At 40.1% G+C, this 27,700-nt stretch overlaps 1 protein-coding gene across 2 annotated transcripts in view; it reads left to right on the forward strand.

Moving 5' to 3' along the window:
• Positions 1–2,269: 2,269 nt before the first annotated feature.
• gli3 (GLI family zinc finger 3) overlaps positions 2,270–27,700 on the forward strand; it is a 127,428-nt gene continuing 101,997 nt past the window's right edge. For both annotated transcript variants that reach the window (XM_015049622.1, XM_015049623.1), the window contains exons 1-2: positions 2,270–2,697; positions 27,377–27,550. In XM_015049622.1, coding sequence (XP_014905108.1) covers positions 27,418–27,550 — 133 coding nt within the window. In that variant the 5' untranslated portion in view covers positions 2,270–2,697; positions 27,377–27,417. The remainder of the gene's footprint in view (positions 2,698–27,376; positions 27,551–27,700) is intronic.

Consider the following 27,700-nt stretch of genomic DNA (forward strand, 5'->3'; position numbering starts at 1 on the left):
AGTTCCTTAATCCTCCCAGTGATTATTTCTTTAAAACTGAGTTACTTCAGGTTGGCTTTTTAAAACAAAGGAACATAATAATGAGCTGGAGTTTGGAAACAACAAATCCTTTTAAAGATCCATAAATCCCAACTGTGGAGCACAACTGCTGCTTCTTGAGCACTTTTGAGTTTTCAAACTCTGGACAAAGCTAAACAAATCTAACACTAGTTGATTTCTTGATGCTTCCCTAAATAAAATTTACCGAATAAACAAACTACATGATAAATAAAACAGTTATTTTGGGTAAAATTAACAAAATTAAAGTCATAAAGATAAGCAAATATTTTCAGCAAATAAGAGATTTGTTGACACTTAAATCCAACAAAGGAACTTCGTAGTAAATCTGGTGGATGAGGTTTAATTTTTTTCAATAATCTTAATTGGCCAGAGAACAGCTAAACCACTGTGGATGTATTTTGAATGTTATGAATCACTAATAGTTTGACATTTATTGACAATGTTTATTTTAATAAATAGCACTTGGCATGACAGGTTTAAGAAGGTGGCAACTGGGGAAAAAAATGCGTATAAGTATTTATTTCTCTATAGTTTTCAGCATTTAAAGCCAAAACGCAGCAGAATCTGGAAGGAGGAGGCAAGTTTAATTGGTTTTGCTCACAACTGCAGTAAACTGGCAGTTAGTTACTGAGAAATATTCATAAAAATTACAGTGTGGATAAAATGCGATTCCAGCACAAGCTCTTCCAAAAGCGACTGGTTTTGTAAGCATTAAATTAGGAATGTTTACGGAGCTAACAAGCTGTGAAGACATTTCTTTGTATGCTTATAACTGCTAAGAATTTTCTCCTCGATTAAATGTGAACCCAATAAAAATGTGAACTTAAGACCCAACAAGTATGTCTTTCCTTGTTAAACAAATATGAACAAGAGAAGCTGTGTGAGGATTAAAGTGCATCTGAGGAGTGAAATTAGCAGGTAAGTTTGTTCATTATTTGTCCGTAATTGAGTGCAAAATTCTGAAATAAAAACACAATGTACTCGCGCAACTTTATTTTCATGATACTTGAGCTTTAAAAAGTGGTGGATCTAAATTGTGCTTGAAGAATCCATTGCACTGTTTCAGTGTTGCGTTCCTCCAGAGCCAGCCCAAGGCACAAGCAAACCGAGCTGCTTTTTAGCGTCAACAGAGGGCCTCCAAGAGAGCTCGATTTCTCTCATAGCCAACAGATTTTGAAACTTTCATATCTCCATTTATGTTATGAAGAGAAAAAAGCTGCTTTGAATTTTGTCGTGAGTTGTTATTAGGATATATGAAAAGAATTTAACGCTATTTTAACATCACTAATTTATTAGTTTCTTCTTTTGGCTGCTTGTTGGTGAGCTGGAGTCATTTTATTCAGACTAGAAATGTGAAATAATCGATCAATGTAAGCATAACGGGGTAAACTGACTGTTCCCTACAAACCATACGGTGTCCATTTTCAACTGCTAAGCTTTGGACCTCTTGACCAAATTCAGACCAGATGAGTAAGTCAAGGAAATAACAAAATAAGTCTGTCTTCATCATTTCCTGGCTTTTACTGGTATTCGTTGTTGTGAAGTGAGCAGCTGTTGGTCACTTTGTCGCTACACCATTTTGTACTTTTGGTCATTTTGTACTCGGAGAAAAACTACCAACATCCAGTTTGAGAAATGATGACATAAAGACAACCTGGAATTTGATTTGGAGTTTTTTTCAGGTTTAGGAAAGAAAGAAGGAAGGAGTATGCAAAAATTATTTTATTTCAAGGCTTCGTTCAATCCATCCATTAGCTTGTAGCAAGTTTAAGTCATTCATTCATTCATTCATGCATTCATCCATCCATCCATTGTAGCTGGTTTAAATCCTGTCATCTATTTTTTTTACTAACTTTCCATCCATCCAACTTTGATGGCTCCATTTTTAAACCTGATCACTATATAAATATATACATATATATATTTATCATAAATGCTCAAGATGCAATTTAACATTTATATCATAAACATTTGCAAACAAATAACTCTGGAAAAGTGAATCAAAAAAAGTATCCAGAAAAATCTACAGTTAACTAGATTTGGCTCTCCAACGAATCTCATACAGCACTTTACTGAAAACCTAAAAGATGGGAACAACAACGGATCCAAAGTACTTCCACAAAGAAAGAATGACTGAAAGAAAAAAAAGGGGTGCACAAACTAAAAAAAAAAGGAGGGAGGCAGTGAGTAAAGGAGGGAGCAAACCGAAGGGAGGAGTCAAGCGAAGGAAGGAGCAGCTGGGAGTCCCACACTTCGCCCTCTCTCTCCCTCTCGAAAAAATGCTCCAAGTGTAATAACAACTCTCCACACGCTCTTCTCTGTTGTTTTTGACGCGCATCTGTGGTCTGCTGTCGGCAGATTACAATCGGCTGGCCCATGGTGTTGAGTAGGAGAAAACTGTGAGAAGGAGGAGAAAAGACAAGCAAGAGGAAAAACTCTGGCTGCGCCGCTTTGGAGTTGGACTTCCAGCGTTTGAAAAAAAAAAAAGAAGAGAGAGAGAGAGAGAGAAAAAGTCCAAGGCAACTCCAGAGGAACATCTGCAAACTTAAGAAGAAAGAAGAAAAACGAACGCAAACATTTTTTCCCCCTTCCTTCAAGAGAAGTCGAGAAAAAGCAGAGAAATCATCCAGAAACAAAGTAAGTTTTTCCTCCTAAACTCGCACACACTTTGTTGGGAAGTTTGTAGCGAGCCTGTGAGACTTTATGAAGCAGAAAAGGTTTCATATTTCAAAACGATGGAGTTTCAGGCTGGTCGGATCACACAGGCTTGGTTTTATTTAACAGTAAAAGTCCCACACGTTATTTGCTTAGGTTTCGGCTTCCTAACGCATCCAAACGCAGAGAGATGTGCGCCGTAAAAAAAAAAGAAAAACTTCCAGAGAGTTTCTGCAGCTTTATTTATGGCAGGAACAGAGATGTTCGCTCAAGTTTTTTATTTTTAAATTTTTATGAGTTCCGGCAGTACAATTATAAATCAAGCAAAAACAATATTCCGGTTGAGCGTTTTGAATGAAAACTTTTTGCAGACATGCAACTTTATTGGAGCTTTGCCTCCAGAAAGGCGGCCGCTGGAGGTGTGGTGTGCAGCAGACATGCATATTTATGTGCATGTGTGATCATATTTCAGCGCCTGTTATTGATTTGCAGATTTTTGCATTAGAACAGTTTAGAAGAAGGATGCCCTATATCTCCTATTCCAGTTATTAATTTCCATCTTTTTCCTATTATGTCTTGTGGCATAAAACTTAATCTGGAATATCATTTAAATTAAAAGTTTAAATATTTATTTTAAATTTAATTTTAAATTAAGAATTAAATTAAGTTTCTCTATGGCACTTTTTTTTTAAATAAAAGGGAAAATTATTAATTATAATTTGCATAAAGTAAGTATTTTTTTAAAATAGTTTTATAGAATGGGAAAATTTCTAACATTTAATATGTAATACATTTTTTTTATATAAATTAAATCCTAAAACAAAGAAACATGTTTCAGGACACTTCACATAAGCATGTGGGCTCAGAGAAATTTAAGCACTCCACAGGGGAGAGGGTCTCTGTGGCCCTTCAGGGGTCACTGATATGGGGCCCCAAGCAAAAATACCACACATCTCCAAACTTTTTAAACTTAAAATCCTCTTAATTGTAATTTTGCAAATCCTTTTAAAATGAAATAATTTTTAAAATGAGAGAGTGAAGCTTGTTTTAGCGTTCCGGGGTAGGAAACTTGTTTGGGAGCCCTCCACATGTGCAGATATTTGTTTGAAACTTTTCCCTCCTGTCCTCTCGCCAGCTGTTCCGCATTTTATCTGCCTGTCTGCTCTCGGGTTTCATACAAACGATGAGGGTCCGAGGTGCTCAGCCATGCGGTGCAGCTCAAATCCTCTCCTTTTCATTTCGTTTTTTTTTTTCACTCTTCCTTTTGACACATTGCAAATTATTAACGAAGCTTTCAGCTGCCTTGAATATCATTCAAGGCAGCTGAATGATGAGGTGGAGCGCATTGTGAACAAATAAGATATTGGACAAACTCCTATTTCTATGTGTCTGGATGAGGATGTGGCGTCGTTCAGTCTGAGTTTAGTGTGAGGTTTGTAATCGTCTATATTACACTTGGCCAGTAAAATAATAATAACAATAAAAATGTCCTGCCTATTTAAAACACATCTTTTACTTCTTTTGCTCAGATTTGGAAGGAAATTAAGAAAAATGTTTGGGTAACAAATTAAAAAAATTCCTGGCCTAATCTATTTTTCTTAAAATTTTGCAGTTGTATTTTTTTGAAGTTAAAAAGGGAAGTGTCAAAAATCTTAATACACCTTAAATTTATATATATATATATATATATATATATATATATATATATATAAATCTTGTGTGATTTCTGAATATTTGACTATATTATTTTTATTGCTGGCATTGAATTTTACTATATTATATTTTTACTATATTTATGTAATTAGATTGATATTTCACAATTTCTTCTACTCTTTGATATATATATATATATATAATTATTATAATTTCTGTTAGATTAATTAAAGTAGGGTTCACAATTAGCATTAGAACCAATTTTAATCCATATATTATAAGATTTTAACTTAACATAATGCCAATTGCATTTTGAGGTTACACAAAAAAATTAAATAAAGTCTTTTTTTTTTTTTTTACATAATGTTGCATCAGCAGGATAAAATATAATGGTGTTTAAGGATGCTGATTTAAAGGAATCAGGTTCAGATAACATTTCCTCAGCAGCATCCCGTCCCTGTTTTGTTTTTATTTAATCTCAGTTTAAGCACGCCGTTCTGCATACGTAGTCGGTGACATCGTCCCGGCCACCTGTGACCTTAACATTATAGAAGCTGTCATGTTAATGCACGGAGATGACATGCAATTAGCTTCTGAGGTATGGCTCCTCTCCTCGCCTCTCCCTTTTTTCTTTTTTTTTTTAATACGAAGATCCCGGCATTCACAGCTGAAGGCTGAGTTTTCCCACAACACACCGCAGGAAGAAATACCTGTTATCAGGTTTGTATTCATGAAGCACTAATGAGCTGCCTTGTCGTGCTAATTCTGCAACTTGAGGCTCTCAAAGAGAAGGCTAATATTTTTGTTAAAACAGGACTAACGAGAGGGAAGTTGATTGTCCTGAAGATAACGAGAGCGGAGCGGGATTTAGTGTGTGTGATCTTGCATGTTTCACAAGTTTTTCTGAAAACGTCTTGCTTCCGGAGGAGTCAGAGGACTCCCGTTTGGGTGTAAATATTGACAGTTTTGCTTATGGCAGAAAGATTGAGTCACTTTTCCTTTGATCGGCTCTGATCAGATAATAAAAATCTGTTTTTTTTTTCTCTTTTCCCCTCAATCATCAAATGCATCAGAACTGAACTCCCACTATTTTCAGCCTGTAATCACTTCCACCATCAGCATGACACTGGTGTATTTTTTGTATTTCATAAAAATCAGACAAAGGTTATGCTTGTATATTTTTCCTTTTCTCGTTGGAGTTGAAAGTATTACTACTGTTGCCAAGGAACTAGTAGCAAATTGTTCTTATCTTGTATTTTGAATTTAATCTCTGGAAAAAAAAGAAAAATGACCTTAAAGAAAAGTGGATCTCGGTTTTGGCCAAGAAAACTCTGATTGGTTCATTTCTACTTTCATAAGGTTAATTGTTCGAAGTAAAGTAATTCAGGAACAACCTGATGCGTGAATATTTTCAGTAATCTTCCCTGATGCGTGTGACAAACTTTTGCTTTGTTTTTCTGCCCATACACTAACTATTGTAGTTGATTTGATGTCCCCCAGAAGATATCCCCCACTTTGATGATTTGGTACTTTGATATGCTGACATCAAATGAAACAGACACAGTGGGGAGAAAAAGAGGGCAAGTCAGACAGAGGTAGTGATTGAGAGGGTAAAAAAAAAATACTTTGGAAGTGTGTGCGCGTGTGTGTGTGAAAACTTAGGCTGAGGCTGCAAACCTGAGGAGCGTCAAAATGTCTGGACGCATTTGCGTACGAGCGGAGACAAGAAGGGGTCTTCGGGCGCGCAAGGAGCTCCTCCTTGGCCTCCCTAATCCCCAGGCCCAGCCATCCCTTCAGGGCATGCCTCAGATCTGACTCCCTGGCTCTCTCTGCGTGGACGAGCCAGCTCCGCCAGCAAGATTTAATATGCTATGTGTTCCCTCCACTTCTCTCCCTCCCTCCTCCTCAGCTATCATTGTCCCTGAGCGGGACCCTCGCTCCCTGTTTCAAGGAGCCAGCTAAAGGCACCTTTCAGACCCGCGTGATGTCTTTGGATAAGGGAAAAGTAGGGATGAAGAAGCTATGAGACTCAAGATAGCAAACTGCAATTTTAGATATGTATATTACTCACATTGGGGAATTTTAATGCGCCTGCCTTTGCAAACCGGTGGTCACACGCTGGAAAGCTGCATGCATGCTGCAGCATCCTGCTGCAAATTCGTTTATTTATTTTAAGGTTGTTGTTGCTTTTTTCTTTTTCCAGCCAGCTTGAAGTAGCGTTTTTGTTTTGTCTGAACAAAAAAAAAAATATATATATATATTTTCTCCCCTTTCAACTTACTGTGACAACAATGTCACAAAATTACACAAAACTTAAATTTGCTGATCATAACTTATTAATGAAGAAATTTAAAATGAAAACCCAACAAAAAATGATATAATTCACTTTTATTTAAAATGGAAAACAAAGAAATATACTTACTTATGCTAAAAAAATATGAGATGTTACTGTTTTCATAATGTTATCTATAATGTCTAAATATGTTGGATACAAATAAACACCTGTTATGTTTAAAAGCAGCTCCTAATTGCTTATTTGATAGAAAATTAAACCATTTTGTTTATTTTTTTTATGAAACAAGAGGCGTAAAAGCTAATATTAGCAGATTAGATGGCTTTTTGTTAATAATGACATTCCTATAGTCTTCTTGTCAGGAACATGTTAGTGTTTTGCAGCCAGAAAAGTAACAACATTTATTAAAATTTTGTTTAAGCTGCAACCTTTCTCCAAAAGGCTGGCAGTGGCAGCAAAAGCTCAGTTCAGTTTTTTTTATATGGCACCAATTCACAACAATTCTCAAGCCTTTATAAAATAAGCAGATCCAATTCATATGCAGAAACATGTGGGGGAGGGGGAGAGCTCTATTCTCTATAAACAACTGGAGAAAACTCACTTTCTATAGTTTTCCATTGAAAAGGCTTGAAACTTTACGAATAGCATTTGAAAAACATCCACCAATGATTGACTTAACTTTTGAAAGCCTGTATTAAAATCCTAACATGCATAATATAAAGGATGTTAAATTTTATTTCTAAATATTACAGAAGAACGGTGTGAAAAAGCTTCTTTTCCTCAAACACTTCATCAGTAAACAGGGCGGTTCGCGGCAGCTTGTGGCCGCCGCTCACACTCCTCCTCTGTTTGCTTTGGATGCTGTAAAAACGTCTTTAAGTCGTTGGTGTGAAGTGTAGCAGCAAGAGGTGAAGTGCTTTGGGTTCGAGGCCTCAAAGTGTGTAAAGCTGAGTGCCCAGAACAAGATGAGTTTCCCGGGTCGTGGCTGTTTTTGCAGATGTGGTATTGTGTCAGCTTTGATGAGAGCCGGTTGTGGCATCCGTGAGGGGGTCTTTGCTCTTCTTTTTCTCCTTTTTTTTGTCCAGCGCTGTGATTTGCGTGACACATACACTTGGCTGCTTGCTGTGAACAATGATCTGTCACTCACCCAGGCTTCTTGATCTGTGACGCCAGCTTGATGCAGTTTTTTTTTTTCTCCCACCAGAGTTTTGTCGTATTATTCTGAAATCTGTGCATCACGTAAAGCAAATGTTGCTTTTGCATCGTGCAAAGATGTAGGCGTAGGCTCGTATGAGATAACTTTGATTAAAAATCCCACAGTTTTTACTCAAAAACACTTAAAACAAAGCTATGGAAAACCAACTATCTTTAGCTATCCAACTTTGTTACGCCTGCAATAATTAGATTATTTTGATTTAGACAGACTGACTTTATCAAAAATATATGTACTGGAAGTCTTGCTCTCTCTCATTCTGTTGCAGCATTAATGAACCGCAGATATGTTTGACTTGCTGTAGAAAATAAAGTCTTCTTTTAATTTTGCATCTCTCTTCTGCTAAACACAACTAGCTTTCGGTCTTCTGCACTCAATAGTGTCACCTCCTGTAAACAATGTTGTCAGCCTGATCTGCTAGAGTTTTGTTACAGTGTGCTCTCTGATAAGTCAACGATTTTTGAGTTTCAAAGGCAGTTAAGCTAAAAACCGTTAGTAAATGCAGTTCTAGTGGTTGTTTTAGCTTTCAAGTACTTATTGTGAGACAATTATCCCTCTTTGTTAATCTTTTCATAAAGTAAATCAGGAACCCTTAAAAACCGATATTAGCATTTTGGTTAATCAGGCTATCTTCTCCGGTAGCGCTTGCAGTCAGTTGCTTATTTCCAAATCTGGAATCTGTTTTTTCTTGTGACAGAACTAGTGCTGGAACTAGAGTCTTCTTTTCAGCTTAATGAATGGCAGTGTGCAGCAACAGGTGAGGGAGGGGCAGCATGGTGCTCCACTCACTCCGCACATTTTTCTGGCAGCTTATTAAAAGACTTTGAACCATATGATGGGAAATCCTGGAGGTTTCGAGCCTCTCTTTTTAAGAGTGGGGTGTACCTTTATAAGAATAAAGTAAAAAAAAAATAAAAATTGGGGTACATTTCTAGTTCCTTTTTTAAAATACATTTTAGGTGCTTAGCCAAAAGATGTTTCTGGACTGGATACAAAAATGAAGTTTGGAGCAAATAATCAGCAGAACAATATGATGAAAAGTTTCAGTGTTCTTTTCTAACTTTGCTATACCTTGACATAACCGGCCCATGTCTAAAAATGAGTAATGGACTATTGGTTTGTCAAGCGATGATGCTCACAATGCGAACCCCATGTGCTCGCACTCCCATGCTGCTCGGAGTTGTTTTCCAGAGGGACATTTCCATGGGCTTTGCTGCATCCCGGAGTGGAGGTCAAGGAGGTGTCTATTGTTTGAACGCCAAATGCAAATCCCAAGGTTAATACCTGAAAGAAGCACGAGCCTAGACATTATCTCTGCACTGCAAAGACGGTTCATGTGTGCTCATGTGGCTTCCTCCTCTCCTGCTTGGGAATCTGGAAAAAGAGAGGCCTCGAATGGGTCGGGGTGTAGGATCCTACATGCATCCCTCTTTAGCGTGTCCCGTTCAGTAATGAATGCTAACTGACTCTGCTTCTGATAATGGCTTCATCTTGAAAAACAAAAGGCCAACTCTACTATCAGAGCAAATTTCAGCCTGAGCCTGAGCGAGGCTCTCCATTGACAGTGCAGCACTGGAGCAGTAATCGTTTTTTCTCATGCAAAGTGTGCTTTTTTAAGAGCGCGGGCCGCTGAGAGAGAGGGGGGCGGCTGTGTTTTAACAATACTCTGCAGGGTTCGTGGAGGGGAGGTGGGGTTTGCGGTTGAGTTTTGAGGGGTGAGGTGTGTGTATGTGCGTGCGTGCGTGTGTGTGTAGGATGGGGGGTTCTTTTTTGCTCATCAGACAAAGCCTAGTTCCTTTCAGGGTTGCATGCAGGGTGGGGGGAGGGGGGAGGCATCCAGAGTTTTCTTTGAAAGAGAGGGACTCAGGACGTTTTTGATGAGAGTTTGTCATCGCGGCTGCTTCACTTTCCAGGGGGAAAAAATGTAGGGCTGCCCTTGCACTGACAGCCCTGGAAAAAGTGGGCTCGTGAAAAAAAAAAAAAAATTATAGAGAAACAGAAATATTAACGCATACACAGGGCCCTAAAACGGCCTCAGCTATTCCTGCCAAGCTGCTGTTTTTATTAAGAGAGGTTGACGTGCTTTGGAAATATATCTTATTCATGAAGAAAGCCAGGTTAGACTTCCCAAAGAATTCATTATGTTCCCCTCAGATGCGGCTTTCGCGGGCTGCAGCCGTCCCCTCGGAGGACGCGGAGCGTGCAGCGCGACATTGTAAAGCCTCCCTCAGTGGGCTCAGAAGTGCGAAGGGTTCCATTTGTCAAAGGTGCGAGAGTCTTTTTCCCTCCTCAACACTTTCCCGGCTCAGCCTCAAACTCATTGTCTGAGCGAAGGCAGGACATTAGTCACTGCAACACCACGGGAGCCTGAGGGTGCTAAGGACCGGAGCTCTGGAGCCCGGTTTGGACAGAGGGGAGGCGGGGAAGGGGGGAACAAGGGAGGGAAAAGGTGACAGAAGGGCAAGAAAAGAGGAGGAAATATGGGGTAGAGGGAAACTTAGGAAAGGAGTACACAAGAGCAGAGTATGTGTGTGGGAGACGGGGGTTAGAGGGGGTAGCTCTACCTCGGGGCTCAGCATTGTAAGCCCCTGTCTACCCCCAAAAGCTGCTTTCACAAAGAGATTTACAAGACAGGTCTTGGGTGTGCTTTGCAGCCCTGCATTATGAGTGATCGAGTGTGTAAATGTGTATGTGTCTTGCAGGAACAGACCTTTCTGCACTTGATTTCCGTCTTGCATCACCTATGCAAGAAAGACATTCCCCCTGAATTTACCAATTCCGGGCAGGTTAGACCCACAGCAGCCCTGGCAGAGCGGTGTGAATAACCTATTCCCCCTGGTGGCAGTGTGTCTTCTGTGTGTGTGTGTGTGCGCGTGTGCATTCATGTGTGAATGCATTTCGCAGATTTTCACATACAAGGGATCCTGTTAGCTTTTGGAATTATTTATAAAGCCCCGGCTTTTGTGTGGCGCCCTAAGTCCCTGTCTCCTCCCATTACTGCTTATGACTCTACCTGGGCTTCCTTCAGCCCCTCAGCCACCCTCCGAGCTGAAGGAACCGAGTGTAGAGTTACACCTAAACCTTTTACTGCTACCAGAAGCACTTTCTTCCGCTTTATGAAAACTGACTTAACAGTTTTTCCACTTGAAAAATAGTTTAAAGATGAGGGTTTTTCTTCCAATACCAAATATACGCTGACAATTAAATTGTTGCTGTAGGAGTTCACCAAACTTGTTCACCTCATTCTGCTTCTTGTTTGTTTTAACAGATGGCATCACACAAGGAAAAACAATCAAGAGCTGTGGTGGATGAGTGACTTTTGTTGCATTTGAATTGTAAAGTTCATCCTGGCGTGTTTGAGCCAGCTTGAACCTTTGACCCCCAAATAGAGATGGGCAAAGAAGCAGACTGGTGACAGTAATCAGGCAATTTTCAGCTTGACACAAAGATTTTCAGGTTAACACGAAGATTTAATTCGATCAGTGAACTCACTGTACCAACTGTGTCAGACCGAAAACAACACTATTCACTTTGTGCACACTGTTACTGAAGGAAGACCCACAGTTGGCTAATTTCAGTGTCAGTGTGTGTGTGTGTGTGTGTGTGTGTGTGTGTGTGTGTGTGTGTGTGTGTGTGTGTGTGTGTGTGTGGTGTTTTAAAAACGAAGCCAGAGGAAGTACGAAATGTTGAGGTATGTTTACAGTTCTTTCAGCCTGTGAGAAAGTGGGAGAGAGCAAGACTTGGAACAGATAACAGAAAGGCTGGACCTCAAAGTTAACCTCTTTTACTCATTTGAGTTTTCATAAGGATCATGCTGGGTTTGGAAATGGTGGAAGACTTTTGAAAATCTCAGATTTTACAATTTAAAATCTTCAGAGAATACATCTAGGCTAAACTGGGTCATACATTCTAACTGCTATCACTGATTTAAGATGCTTAAAACCTTTAAACATACATCTAATCATACAGAAAGACCGGATGCTATTCACTAACTGAGCTGAGCTAAATATGCTTAACTACTAAAGTGTGCTTAAAATATAAATACAATCATTCATAAAACTAAAGATTTTGCCTCCTCCCCTAATTTAAATAGTTTTTCTCTTAGCAGGTAGCTTAGAAAACAATTTAGATTGCTGTTCTTATATCTTCTTATGTTGTAGTTCTTGCAGGGAAATCAGGATTGGCTAAATCTGTACTCAGCAGGTCAAAGTTTTACAAGAAGTATAGATCGGCAGCAGGATTGTTGTTGTTGCATCTCTTCCTTTTAGGGAAGAATTTGATTAAAATTTGAGTTAAAAACTGCAAATGAAGGAAGTCTCATCAGATGCCATATGTGATGTCATCAGTGGCTTGTTAGATTTTACAATTCAGCAAAAATAGTAGAAACCAAGTAGAAAAATCGACTATCATTGCTTTAGAGGTGACAAAGTATATTTACAATGAGTTTGATCTCACAGAAAACTGACTAGCAGCTTTAAACCAACAGTGGAGACATAAACTTATCCAGACTCATCACATATGGAGCTGATTATCCCATAATCCAAGAAAAGGTTGGGTTTTTTTTTTTTGCGCAGAAGGAATGAGGCTGAAGGTTTAAGTGTGTTTTAGAACGGTTTATGTTAATGTTTGCCTTTTATTGAAACAAGATGGAATGTGATTATAGTCCTGCTTGGTACATATAAGGAGTGAAACACTCCAGTTTTTCATCTCCCCTGGCATAGAGATCAATGCAAACCAGCTAACGCAGGGTAATAAGCCATTACTACACACATTGTTGGAGGAGATTTACATACATCGACCGACGAACTGATAAACTGGGTTCTCTATCCTAGAGGTAAGAATTATTAGTGATAAGCCGAGAGTGCACCGAGTTAAAGAAAGTGTGTGTGTGAAGCAATGCTGGGTGATCTCCTCCCTGTGACTCCCAGTTCTACATGATGGGTGCCAGATTGCATAGCTGGGAGCCAGGTTTGTCTCTGCTTGTCAGGAGTGCAAGGTGGTAGGAGGGGGGAAGATGTGAAAATGATTACCGTACACCGTTCCTCTGATCTGATTCATCACTAACTGCCTCTCCTGCAAAGGGTGAACTTATTATCCCTGTCTGAACTTCCTCTGTGGAGCCAGCTGCTCTCCATGCTTCCCAATTAACCCCAGGCACCCGTCAAATGCTCCAATTAAGGCGTCGTCCTCCTCCTTCTTCTCCGTCTCCTCCTCCGACGCGCGGGTTTATTTGTCGACCCGGCTCTGGTTGAGAGCGGAGGTGAACGAGTGAGCGGCTGAGCTGGGAAGTTTTGAGCATGTTTGCTTAGCGGTTGTGTCATGACACCCATATTTATTTGAGACGGTGGAGCTAACAGCTGAAACAAGTAAATACATCCAGATGTTTGAGTTTCTCTGAATCACATCTGCAGGTCTGAGCATGCAAACGTTTTTTTAGCTTCAGACTAACAAAATAACAGTGGAGGAGATCTTTAACCCCCACCACTGCCACAGTGTGCAGCCACTATTAGCGAGTCAGTGATGAAGCGGGAAATGACAACACAAACAGCATTTCAACAAGCCACTTTGAAGGCTGTATAAAAATCCTGCACACCGACCGATGTGTGCATGTAAAGCATGTGTTTCAGTTAATTTCGAGTAAATACTTCAGTACTTGGACTGGACTTCTCTCATGTTAACTACTGCATCAGCGTGGCGTGGAGTGGAGGTGATGATGATCAGGCGCTGCTGAAGTGTTAAGAAAGCCCAGATTGGTTTAACAGACTTCTGCTTGCCTGCATTGTTGCCTCGGGTGTCTTTCATCCTTCTCTTGATTTAGAGACTAATTCAGTGACACAGTGGTCATTAAATCAGATATTGTTACTTTTGGCCTTTACACCGATATCATGTCCTGCCAGAAAATGACATCTGCACCATAAAGGTTGTCAGCAGAGGGAATCATGAAGTTCTCTAAGTTTTCCTGGTTGCTGCTTTGGATTTGGACTTAATAAAATCCTGTGGACGAACACCAGCTTGGAGCATTTCTCCCTAAATTATCACTAAAAGTTGAAACTTCATTCTGGACTCAAGCAATCCATTGTGATTATGCTACTATACTCTGAACCAGAGCTTCTGGATCAGTGACTGGGTGTCATTACATGTCTGCTGGAAAACTGTGAAGTTAGCAGTCTTCCCTATGATAGTGTAAGTTAAAAAAAGACATTTCTGTATTAGTCTTATGTAACTTCAATACTTTTAAGTTTTCAATAGCTGTGAAAGATAAGCAAAATACCTCTACCTGTGTGTACTTTATCAGTATAATATGGCAGTTTCACAGTTTTATTTGAATTAAATGTAAATTAATTAACTGTTTGATAGTATCTTATTTGATTTATTGAGATGGACCTGTGTTTTTTCCATCTTGAGTTCTGTTTTTAAAGCTTGTAATTATAAATCATCCAGTTAATAAATCAATTACAAAGCAGAATTGGACAATTTTCCACTTTTGTCAGAGTTTTAACATAAATATGCTTTTATTATTATGATTTTTGGCTTGAAGTTGGATTTATGACAAAAAGAAGAGTTTTTATCAGTTTTATACATTTCTAAGGAGAATTGGACTGATTTGGCCTGACCGATGTCAAACTTCTGTTTTGCTCAAAGTCTGCTGCCAGTTTACATATTTCCTTTATTTTCTTTTTACTAAGAACTATTACACATAAAATATTTTTTAAAGCAGGTTCTTTGACAGATGAAGTAATCTTAATCCCAGTTGAAAATGAATAATTTCCAAGATTATCCACATTTATGTGTCATTGCATGAGTTTGTCTGACTTTCATCAAACCTGTTAAAAGTATCTAAAGCTACATGCTGTTGTCTGATGCGTTTATGGGCTGTAAACGGTGGAGGGTCTTTGTTCTGACCTGCCGATCACATTCAGAGCTGATCAGGGGAAGATTTTCCACTTTCGATCTCTGCTTGTCTGATTGGTGCATCTTTATTTTTAAAATTTCACCCCGGGGTAAGGCTTGAATTCTTCCAAATTCAAGCCTTTCAAAGGAATAAAAGAAAGAAAGAAAAAAAAAACCAGCTGTGTTTTCTGTTTTTGATGAGCAACAGTGTGCCTGCATCCAAGTGTAGGAGTCCTGCTGTAGGTGGGATGCAGGCTTGGCAGCACTCCGGAGTCCTCTGAGACCGCTTGCGTGCGTGTGAAGCCTTCGAAGCCCCATGCAGAAGAAGAAGAAGAATTGGGGGGGCTCTGTGGCTGATATGAAAGTGAAGGGAGAGAGTTGTCTCCCTACGCCGCCGTGGGGAGAGCCGTCAGGGAGCTGGAAGTCTCTAGAACTCCCTCTGAGGCTCCCGGTGTCTTTGATCTCACTCCTGCGCCGCGGTACACTCCACACTCCTCTATAGAACGCACTCAACCTGCTGTCAATCCCGCAACACAGGCTCACACTTCACACAGATGAGATGCTTTACTCCACTTACAGACCAGCACAAGGTTCAGCACTCCTAGACACTGACATAAAGCTCTTCCTGAACAACTTAGGGTAGAAACTTGGAAAGTAACAACTTCAAAAAAAAAAAAAGGAAAATATATTGAGCCACAGATGGCATGAATGAAGTTTTGTAAGTTGGTTCAAATTAAGACACATTTTTTTTATCTGCCAGTTCTGATTTTTGTAAAAAAATTTTTTGTATGATCCACCTCAGATGACTATTGACACCACTGGTAAAGATGTGTAAAAAGTATTTAAATAAATTCAAATTCAGTAGAAAAAAATCTTGTCCCTTAAACAAAATGTACGGTTTTACTGGAGCTGGTTGGTTATTTTCCTAGAGTATTTATGAGTTGGAGAGTAAAAAAAAAAGTAGAGCAGTGATGACACATTTTAGTCATATACTATCAATCAGACAGTTTAAAATCTTTTGGTCATAAGGGTAATAAATAATAAAAAAATCATCAGATTTTTCTTTTAGATGCAAAGAAATGGGAAAACTCCCACCTTCTGTCAAGCAGCATGTTCTTCACACTGAGTCTAGTCAACTCCAGATGAAGCTACGCAACGTTTGTTTTCATGAAAAATGTTGGAAAAACCTTGTAATCTTTTAGTTTTCTGTGAATTTTTAATCTATTCTGAAACTACAGAAAAAAAAGTAATCGAAATGAGCTTCTTTGTGTTATATAGTCCAGAGAAAGAAAAAGAATTGGCAGAAAAAACTTCAAAACAAGAAAAAGAAAAAAGTGTCGCGTATTTGTAAAGCATTCCTAATATTTCTGCCGTGTTAAGTCAGAGAACAGATTTTATTATGATGGGCCAAGATGAAACAGTCATGGCGCAATAATCTGAGATCTGATGATTTCACTGCTTTGAGTATGAAAATAATGAATAAGAAAGGAAAAATAAGTTGGAGTTTAGGCAGCAACGGATGGGGGAGGGGCAGTGGTAATGGTGCTGTGCCTCATAGAGTTGGAGAAAACAGCAGATTCTCTGGGTTTTCGTTTAAAAAGATTAAAACATAAAAAACAAGGGAACTTTAAAAGCAGTTTTATTGTTATAATGATTAAATTTTTTTTTTATAAAACCGTAAAAGTACAACTTTAAGTTCTCCTGCCACATCATGCGCCCCTCTACCGGCTTCTGACATGTTGATTTACAGGGCCGGCCTTATTTTAAGGTTATTTTAAGTACATTTTTATGCCATCTGATGCCAGATAACAAGAAAGAAAGCAAAGATAAAACCAAATGATCCATTTCTCTATCTATGGAATGTGTGACCCGGCTCTTGCCCTTTTTGGATCGGTTCCCATCCACACAGGAAGTCTTGCATTAAAGCAATACCCTTCATTTTCTTGGACTTAACCCCCCTCCTCCTCACTCGTCTTCTGTCTCTCCCTGCATTCCTCTGAATGACTGTGGCACATTTCAGGACGGCTTCATTCAGCATTCCTTTACATCCCAACTTGTTTGCCCTCCGCTCCTCATTTTTAGTTTTTTTTTTCTCTCCCCCTCTCGTCTGCCTTCGTTTAGGTCTGGGGTTTTTTTTATCAGAGGAGAGCCAAACACCGAGACAACTTCATCTCATCCAATTTTCACCCCTTTAATTCGGTTTAAATGGCGTGGCCGCGAGGGCCGAGCCGGGAATTAATAAGAGCCAATAAAGCTCGCCGCTGGGGCTGCGAGGCTAGTCTTTAAGTAAACATTATGACTTCTTGAGGGGGGGATTCAGGGGCAGCACTTGATGAATTGTGGCGGAGCTCGGGAAGGGCTAATTTCTCACTTAGCCGTCCTGATGGGGCTGGCTAATAGGCCTTGCTTTGCCTGGCTGATTGTCTGCTGGCTTTATTATTGTGCATTATCGCGCTGCCCCCTGGCTGTTTTTAGTGTTCGGCCCCGGAGACGCCAGAGCCCGTCATTAATCACGCAGCGGCACTGACTCATTCCGCTCCAACACTTTTTTCCAGTGACACGGTGAAATGAAGGGAAGGAAGAAAGACGGGAGAGAAAAGCACAAATAAGAAGCTCAACTAAGCTGGGAGAAAAGTTGGCAGGGCAACTTTGTATTGCCTATAGACGGGGCTCAGCAACAAAAACCAAAAAACTCAGTTATATACGGCTGCAAAAGGCACGGAGTAATATATATAATATTCAGTCTCCTGGGCGAAGGAGGAGACCTTTTGTCAGCCGTGCCCGGTGCCACTACATTTACACGGGACCATCCATCTGCTTGATCCCTTTCTGAGCAGCACGTGTGAGGAGGAGGCACAGAGAAACGTGTGTGTGTGTGTGAGGTTTTCATCACTACGGGAATTTCTCTTTTCCCGCTCATCCCCTCCCTCGGGTCCCGTCTGCTATTTATCTTCCGAGTGCAGTGATTGCACTTGCATACGGAAAGGCGCGCGGAGCAGCTCGCGCACCTACTCCTATGCACACTGTGACATTTTCACGTGCGTTACACGGGAATCGTGCTTTCAAGCGGCGCAGCCTACGGTGTTACATGCGCTCTTTTTGCTCCGAGAGCGTGGCGAAGGATGTTGCTGTCATGCTCTGCTCGTGGCATCGTGCAGAGCTCCTTCTTAAGCCGTGCATGAAGAATGCCTCCACAAACACAGATCTGTTTTCTCTGCAGTTGAGAGGCCCTTTGACAACATACAGATCCCATTCTCCTGGGTTTGCCGTGCGCAGGGGCCACTTGAATGGAAAACTTGGCTAAAAGTGGCCGCTGCAGCCTAGAAAGTAATTATTCTACGAAGTGAATTTCAAGCAGTTGGCTGCAAACTGCAGCGCCTTGAAAAAACATTAATTTTTCCTTCAGCACTTATTTACAGTGTGTGTTGTAAAACCTTAAGCAGCAATGTATTTTACTGGGTTTTATGCCGTAGACCAGCTCAAAGTAATTGTGAAGTGGAAGGAAGAACACACGTGGTTTTCAACATTTTTTGGGGGCCCCTTTACTTAAATACCTGCAGTAAAATGCAGTGCTGGAATTGAAGGTCACCTAATTAGTAGTGAAAAAAGAGCATCATGAAAACCTAGAAACATTCACAACAGGTCAGAAACAAAGTTTTGGAGAAGATTAAAACTGTTTTAGGCTATTAAAATGTGTGTTGAACATCTGTCAGAGTACTGTTCATTCCATCATGTGGACATGGGAAGAGTCTGTCACCAAAACTTGGCCATCCACCCAACAGGAAACTTTTGCAAAAAGAGCATGGTAACTCTGAGGAATCTGCAGAGATTAAAAGCTCGAATGGAAGCATCTGCTTTCAGTCGTGCATTTGACTAATCTAAATGTTATGGAAGAGAGGCAGACTCCCATTTTCAGTTTGTCAAAAGCCATGTAGAGGACTCATCAAACACGGTGTGGTAGACGACCAACATGGTGGTGGCTGCATCCAGGTCTCTGCTTTTGTCCAGCAGAGACAGAGAATCTGTAAGGACCAAGGATGGGGGTTAAACCAAACACCCAAAACACCCAACCACATCTACAAATATTTAGATCAAAGACATTCGTGTTTAAGAATAACCAGATATTCAACTGAGAATTTGTGGCAAATTTGTGAATCCCTGCTTTACTCCTCTCCGTCTGGATCTACTTTGTGTTCTCTAGATGTGAGAGCAGATACCGACATCCTCCAACAGACTCGGAGCTGCAACTGCAGAGAAAGGTCATTCTGGAAAATAATTGCTACAAGGAGGTTTAATTTCGATGTTGACCTTTTTTCCCTAACTTTTATATGAAAAATGTTGAACACCAGATTCACTTTACAGTTTTTCCCAACTTTGTGTTTGTCTCTTAAACAAATATCAGTAAAGGGGTATAAACACTTTTGCAGGGCTTTGTAAGTCTGTACTAGAGAAAAATCACTCAAAACTTTTTGGGCAAATGGTTTTCCTTTTTCCTTAAAGATCTTTACTAAATTTTCTAGGGTAATATGTATTTTTTTTTTTTTTTTGCGTTTACCATCTTTAAGTTGAGGAACAAGCTTCTCCCCCCCCCTTCTCAAGAATCAGGAAACGTCTCTCATCAGACAAAAACCTCAATGTTTTATCATTTTGAAGAGAAGAGGGAGATACCAATACGGTATAAGTGGGCCATAGCAGCCGCAAAGCTGCCAGCATTATCCATTGTTTGAGTCGTCACAGGCTTCGCTTCCAACAAACAAGTGGCTCGCAAACAAATGCAAAGTCAAAATATATAAATAAACACGCTAATAAGCGTTGGGACTGTGGGGAGAAGGAGCAAGACTTCCATTGTGGCACATGCTTTATTTGGCCTTTATCTACTGGGTAGGGAGTGCAAACGAGGCATCGTGTAAGCATTATGATTACATCGTGTGGGTTTGTTGCACGGGAATGTAAAATGCACTCAGCTCATTCTGCTCTGCAACGCACTGGGTCCCTCACCAGCCCTCCAAAGCATCCGAAGCGGAGAGGTCTGAGCCTGCTAGGATAATCTTATTAGCTGCGCTGAAAGCTACTGATCAACTCTGTTGTTGCACTGTTTGTCCTTGGGAAAAAATAAATAAATGAAAGTACTTCACATTGGAGCAGGCTTTCCGTTTTTAAATTTCTTGTAGTGTGCTTGTGACTGAGAACCCTTTACCTGTTTGCTACTACAGTTGAAAAGTTTGTGCCCATTAAATTCGGAGAAAATAAAGATAATTGAGCCGCTAACATGTCCATATGTGGCATGTTCAATGACTGATGGAGGCTAAAATCTGAAGCCAGGTCTGCCTTCCTGTTTTCTGCTGGAAGTTCTGGTCTTTCTCTCCCTGTCTCAGCCTGAAGGAATCACAAACATGTTTGGATGTGTGGCTATTTGGATATGTACGTAACTTTTTACATTACTATACCTCACTCTCTCTAGAATTAGCTTAGATTTGTTTTTCACTTTGTTTCCTCTTATATTGGTAAGATTATTCTTTGGATTGATTTTGTTTCTTTCTCTCAAGGACATTTTCTTAACCTGCTTCATATATTTACAAACTAAAGAGTTAAACTTTTTTAATGAGTCTTTGCAACACTTGAGCATCTCTAGCTCAAAATTTATGTAGCTTAAACTAACCTAAGCTGAATATTTCTGCACTGTCCAGCAATTTTTTAAAACACAATTTTAAATCTGTGAAAGCTTTAATGAATTTGTGAAAACACAAAGGGAGAATTTCAGTGTTTTTCTTTCTTTCCTTTTAGTACAGTTCCATTATATTTGCTTTAACATCAGAATCGGCTGATGTTGGTTATGTTTTAACACTTACATGTTGGTCCAGTAAGTAAAACTGGGCAGAAATGAACAACTGGAGTTTATTTCTACTTTGTTGCCATTTCTGTATGTGTTTTTGGAGGGAAGAGAGGTTGGTACTCGTCTTGATAGGTGGTGGTGGATCAGCGCTGGTCTGAAGGGTGTTTAACTGAAGCAAAGTCAGCAGTTTGGAGCTTTATCACAGATTCAAAAGGGTAAGAAAATATATGTATATATAGGTAAATATTGGTTTTTGGCCCTATCACCAATATTAACATCTGATACGTGTTGGTCCACATCTTCATATTAGTACACCTCTGCTTCACTTTAAATGCAAAACTAAAAAAATGGTCAAATTTACTCTTCTCAAGACAATTCGTAAAATCTCCTCTTGTTCTCATAATCCAAGTATTGTGCTTGACCACATTTAAGGATGTATTGTAACACCCCCAATATCTGCTATTTTTTTTTTTTATGTGTGTGTGTGCGTGTGTGTGGCTGGGTGTGTCTAATTCCCCCTAAATGGACCCTATTTGAAGGGTTGGTCCCCATGAGCTGTAAGGCCAGGGCTTATTGCCATCTGAGCATGATGTGAGGTTTTGTTTGTGAATGGTGAACCGCAGCCACCAAATCCCACTCTTTTCCCCCCAGTTTTTTCCTTTAGGGGCCAAGGGCAAGCTTTAAGTGCAGTGTCAAACACAATGTGGTAACCTGAGAATGTGGGGTTTTCGCTGAGAATTCTCCTATTGAATTTGGGAACAACTCCTGAGACTTCCTCTAAGCACCAACAAACACTTCCACTGTCCCCCCCGTAAGTACTCTCCGCTCACATTTTCCCCAATCCAAACACATGCAAAGCAAGCATATTTTGTTTTATTGCTAGATTCAGCTAATCTTGCTGGAGGGCTTTGACTCCTTCTCCCCCTCCTTCTCCTTCGCCCCTCAGTGTTTTAGTCATTCCAGCTGTGAAGGAGCCCTTAATATTGTTGGCATAGCTGCAAATTGTGCAAAAACACACGTTGGACACACAGGAAAACATGTGCAAGCATGCAGGGGCACAGTGAGGCGCACACAGATGCATGCGTGCATACACATACAGACGCACGCTCCTCCCCCTCTCCATTCATTTTGTTCCTTATCCCACTTTTGCTCACAATCTGCCTCAATCGTCTACATCTCCCATCTCTCCCCTCCCCTCTAACTCGCTGCGCTGCGGTGCGTTTGTGCCGCGCTGATAAGCCTAAGATAGCAGATCTCGGTGGTCGCTGATGTAATGATGATGAATGCTGCGGTGCTGCCAGTCTCCCCCTCGGGGGGCCCTCGACACTGAACAGTCGCCCTAATGAAATGAACTCAAATACGGCACCCGGTCTGCGAGGGAGGGGGGGCGCCAAATCTAAGACGACACTTCAAGAGTTTATATTTAAATGTCCGGAGGTTTCTGACAGTATGTGTGTCATAAAATTAAGTGTGTGAAGATGCAGAGGCTTTAAATAACTGCAACAGTGATTAGTTTTTTGATATCATTAGTACTTGTTTAAGCTTTTTTTTTTTTCCAAAGGGAAAAGTTTATTTTTGTGTTTCACTTTGATGTCTACAATTTGCAGATGACTTTCAACTCTCTGCCTTTGTTACCAAGGCGTATAATTTATGTTAAATTGATTTGCTTAATGTGCTTAAAAATAAGATTTTTCTTCTAAGTGAACAGTTGAAATTGTGGTGTTTAAACCTGTTTAATCTCCAGCCTTGTCTGCGTGGAAGGATTACAATTGAACACAAATAACGATAAAGACCCTATTTTTCTTTCCTCTAAGGCCTCGTCCACATGGAATTGCAGTTTTTTCCAAAGCAATCTGTATATTTGTTTATATAAAGTTCTTTATAGATTTGCTCACAGGATAGAAGATGAACCTAAAAGCTATACTATCACTGACCTCTATGTGATGCTGTAGAGCAGGCATTGAAATACACTAAAAATAGAAGAAGGCTTGCATCAGAGGTGGTTGTTATGACATCATCTTTTTCAAAGTTGGATGTTGTTTTAATATTTTTTTTCCACTCTGAAATCAGTTTTCCCAAAAATATTGTTCCAATAACACAACTTATGAAAAATGGAAAAAAAAAAAAAAAACTAATAAAAAATGACACTGATGGCCAGTTTCTGGTTTCAAGGTATGACACAGTTTTACAAAGTCACAGATTCATGCGCATGATGATTTTTGACTCCCACCTATTCATGGAGTTTTCTGTGTAGCTCTAAATTATTTGTGAATTTTTCAAAAAGGGAGTTAAAAGCATTTTTAGAGAGGGTGTTGAACTATACTTGGCCCACTTTGTCCCCTAAACTCTCCAAATACCCGGGTCCACTGCCTGCACCCGTTCTGTCATTTAAACTCTTTTTCATGAGATAAATAGATGGGGCTGAATTTTGTCTGGATAAGTCAGATTCTTTGATGCCAAATTGAGCAATTGAGAGCACAGAGTGAAGCAAGTAGAGTCATTAAAGAGCCCCGTGTGTAAAAGTCCTAAAACCTTCAGGAAGATTTCTTTACACACTCTGTGCTTCACACGGTGTGCATGAGAGGATAGTCGCTGTTTTACCTTTTTGTTTTTCAAAGACAAGATTGTTTTCAGGGACTTTTTAAACTGACTTTATTTCACCAATAAGCATTTACTACCACAAACATCCATCCCGTTATCTACTCAGTAGAGGAAATAGACTTAATTATTTTATGAAAGGCCTGAAAACATTTCAAAATCTCCTATATTCGGACTAAATTCTTTAAAAGAATAAAATAGAAAAACTTTACTGTCAAATGTTATCTACAACCGTTTAACTTTCTTTTTAATCTTCTGCTTGAATAACAGCAGACGTGCCTCTGTAGAAAATACAATCTCCTTTTAACTATCATATTACACCCTTTGTGCTTTCTCTGAATTCATTTTTATATGTCTTACTGATTAGACACTTCTTCCTTCAGTAGCAACTTCCACCCTGAAGAGTTTTGTGTTTTGGTGCTTCTCTGATGCCCTGTTTTCACTGAGTGTTACAATATGTGTCTGTGTGGTTCAGTAACGCTGTATAGTATAGTCTGGCATATTCAGAAGATTGTTTCCACTGCCACTTGGACTTTCTTTTGTTGGAGGGAAAGTTAAACCCAGATAATGTTGCCTCGTTCAAGTGCGACAACACACTTGACACATTAATAGGTCTTGTTCTTGTTGCGAGCTGTGATATTTCTGTCCCTCAGTCAATGGGGTGTGTTGTGCTATGCCAGTGGCTCCGTGCTAAACGTACCATTGTCCTGTGACAACTAAAGGGGGCCCAGGAACGATGGGTTGGTTGTTTGGGCCTCTTTTATTATGGAAACAGAAAAATAGCGTATTAAACTACGCCAACACATTCTGTACTACTCGGTGGAAATGAGGCATAGTTGTACTTTGTCACTAATTGTGTTAGGAGCACCATTTATGTCCAATACCTACTTGTAAATGACCTGTGCCAGTCTGAAGTTGCACACCAATTTTCTTTCATCTGTTTTAACTTAATAGAAATGGCTCACGGTGTTTGATGTCAGAGGTGAAGGGTCACCTAGTAAAAAAACAAAACAAAACAATGGTGTGTAGTGTAAGCTATTATGTGGAGCGCTGGGGAACACCCTCTCGAGTGCATAATGAGGTTGTTGGATGGAAGAGTCTTTGCGTTGGTAAATTTCAGAAAAACTTCCAGGAAAACTGACAAAAATGAGCAACAGGACAGACGAAAGCAGAGACGGGAACATCTGCAGAACTGGGTGTGGGCGTCCAGGTCAGAGGGATTATGGGTGAAAAGGTCCTGCTTTTAATTGCTGCTTTGGAACTGTGGCCTGCCTTGCGGAGTACAAAAGGCCCGTCAGACACGCTTCAGTTGCTTGGACTTCTGAATGTTTGCCCGACCAGAGGAATGCCCCGCTTTTGCCTCGACTCCCCCCCCCCATTTCAATTCAATCCCCAATCCTGACCCTCGTATTCATCACACTTTTCTTTTTCTCTGTGGCTCCCGCTCACCTGGGACACATGCATGTTTGCATTTCTTTTGCTCACAAGCACTTTCTTTTTCTTTAAACATTAAAGTTTGTTGTTGTTAATGACATTGTTGCAGGTGTTCACAGATCTGCATCACACATGTTCTAACAATTACCCCATCACACGTCAAGTAAAACAAAGAAAAAAAAATACTGAGACGTGAACTGAGATAATATCTTCATGAGCTGGACAAAAAATAAAAACGTCTCCAGTTCGGGGACGACTGGTATACGTGTATTCATGCGGGAGCGATTAGAGGACAAGCCCTCGTTTAATTCTGTTTTGATTGGTAGGGGTGTAATTGCATCGTGTTATTTTTTTCCCCCCCTCTCTCTCTCTTTTGTAAGCAATTGCTTACAGATGTTGTTTTCGGGTCAGAACGGATGACAGACTGTGGTTTTTCAGGGGGTTGGGAAGAAACAAACAAAGCACACAGTGTTTGTCTGAAGTTTACCCCTCAACACTTCCCCCTTTGCCTTCCTTCCTTTGGGAGTTGGAAAGAAATCACCGCCCCCTACTTGTTTGAGGCTCTGCAGCACTATTCTTTTTGCATTCTAGCTAACTTTACTACCTTTTAATGCTTGCATGTTTATGGAGCGCAGGACAAATAAATAGTTGAGGGAGGTAATTAACCCGTCTTTATTGTAAAGAAAATGCTTGTTAGACTAAATATTTCCACTAGTTATCCATGAATTATGGAGTCTGTCCTCTACTTTGTGCTGTATGTCCTGTACTTTGGGTAAATGAGGGGTTGTGTTGCATCACCATCCGTAATCAGAGGACCTACATGACCTAGATAGATGTGAGCTTGTAGACAGCCGTTGAGGTGCTGAACTGAGCAACATGTCTGCTAGACTTTTGGCTGAACCCCTTCTTAAACCCACAGACAGTATTAACTTGAACCACCTTTATTCTTTGAAAGAAAAATTGCCCGGCACCATGATATTCCCAACGGGGCCTTCAAACAAGCCTTGTTTTTTCAGGACTCTGAGTGTTTCTCTGTCTGTGGTATCCCCTGAAGGTTTCGCCTTTCTCTCTTTGGAAAGAGCGCTGGAGTGGGATTATCAGTGTATCCACAAGCTGCCTTTACGTTTATTCTGAGATATAAAACCTTGTCAGGATGTCCTGCCTTGCTCTCTTTATTGAGCTGTTGTTTTTTATTAAAAAAAAAAAAAAAGAAACAGTCAGGAGTTCAGCTGAAAAACAAGATGAGCTGATGTTTGGATATTTAACCAGGTTTGGTCCTGAAGCAGATCAGACTCCATCAGGTTATGGCCAAGTGAAACATGGTGTTCAACTTAGCATTTGAGTTTTAGTGAAATTTTATTAGCTGCAGTTTAAAATAGTTTACTTCGTGTCAGAAATGTGGCGGATCTATCTTAGAAAATGTAACTGAAAACAAAAAATTACTCAATAATTTTTGATTAGTTGCACCCTGTTCTGGAAAATCTTGTAACCAAAATCTTTTTAAATTCTTCTCTCAATTAGCCTGGTAAGAACCAACCCCTTGTTGTAGCTTTGCTTCATACAGACGGTCCGGACACTCGTCTGTTGACGTCTATTGACATTTTAAATTTTACCCAATAGCTTATTTTTTGGCTGTGACGTATGTGATGTGAACTTCCACGGTTGTTAATGTCAGTTTAGTATTTGGAAGCGTGGCCAGCACGGACTGAACGGCTCCTTTCACTTCTTCTTCTGCCGTTACTAAAACTACAGCCAGACTGCACTTCCAAAACTGCTTCTTTTGTTTGCTGATTTCTCCAGTTAAAATTAATCTGGACAAGTTGAGTTCAATGGGTGAAATCCCAGGCAGATCACTGAAGGGAGATGAGAATCAAGTGAACTTGGATAGAAACGCAATGGCTAGGTTAACTGTCGGTTAATCCATGAATTCCTGCTTTCTTGGATTATATTCATGACACAAAACTGTGGCCTTTTTTCACCACTCTTAAAAAAATAAAACAGAACATGCCGTTCAAGTAAGGCAGATGTGTGTTTTTCATAAATAGATCATACCTTCTTCTAAACTCAGTCATTCCTTCAGTCAGAGTAGAAATTAACAAGACAGGATGGGGAGCTCAGTTCATTTTCCCACCATACACTTTGAGGAGTATTGCGAGGGAAAATATATTTCCGAAGACTCAACAGGCTTTGTTTGAAGCATTCAGACAGGAAATCAGCAGAGAGAGAAGGGCTAAGACATGCAGCAACGGTCCAGCATCGGAAATGAAACATTGGACGGCTGCGTTGAGGACTAATGGCCTCTGTATGGGAGCCACCAGACCAGGAGAAATCAATCAGAACTCCAAGATATAGAGAGATGGGAATGGTCAAAGATCCTTCTCTCTGCATACTTTCATATCTTCAGTACTTAAAAATGTAGAGGTCACTGTAAATAATACTGATCGAAAATGTACAGATTTTAAATTACATTTAAAAACTGGTCCTTCAAATAGTCTGCTTCTATCGGTTTTATGATAATAAGAAATACCTTTAGTCTTTAGGATGGGAAAACATATCTATATTCTATATGTCAACCTAATTAAATTGGCCCTTTTTGGGTGGATGGAAATGACTGACACATGGCACATTTTGGAGAAAGACTGACGGCCAGAGGGTGTGCATGGGTGAAAGATGCTTTCAAGGAGAATTAGCACTAATTCATCTTGTTACGTTCACCTCATTACTCTAACTTCTTCTTCTTCCCCAGTTCCACCGTCTCCATGAGGTCCTGAGGAATGAACGATTGCCATGGAAACCCAGTCACAGGCCAGTTCAGCAGCTGAGAAGAAGAAGAGGGTGGAGACCATTGTGGCTACGAAGGGCTCATCGGCACGCACTGACATCAGCGAGAAGGCGGTGGCTTCCAGTACCACCTCAAACGGTACGTCTTGCCTCTGACTCTCCCTCCCATGAACTCTGCGGTTCATGTAGACCAGTGGTTAATCAGTGTTTCGGGTTTTAATCCACAAAAGAAGCTGATTCAGAGACCTTCCCCCTCCCAAGCTATACATAGTGGAAAATTGCATACATA

Source organism: Poecilia latipinna, unplaced genomic scaffold (assembly GCF_001443285.1).
Source record: "Poecilia latipinna isolate Pla-1442-1.1 unplaced genomic scaffold, P_latipinna-1.0 Scaffold953, whole genome shotgun sequence".
NCBI classification, from domain to species: Eukaryota; Metazoa; Chordata; class Actinopteri; order Cyprinodontiformes; family Poeciliidae; genus Poecilia; species Poecilia latipinna.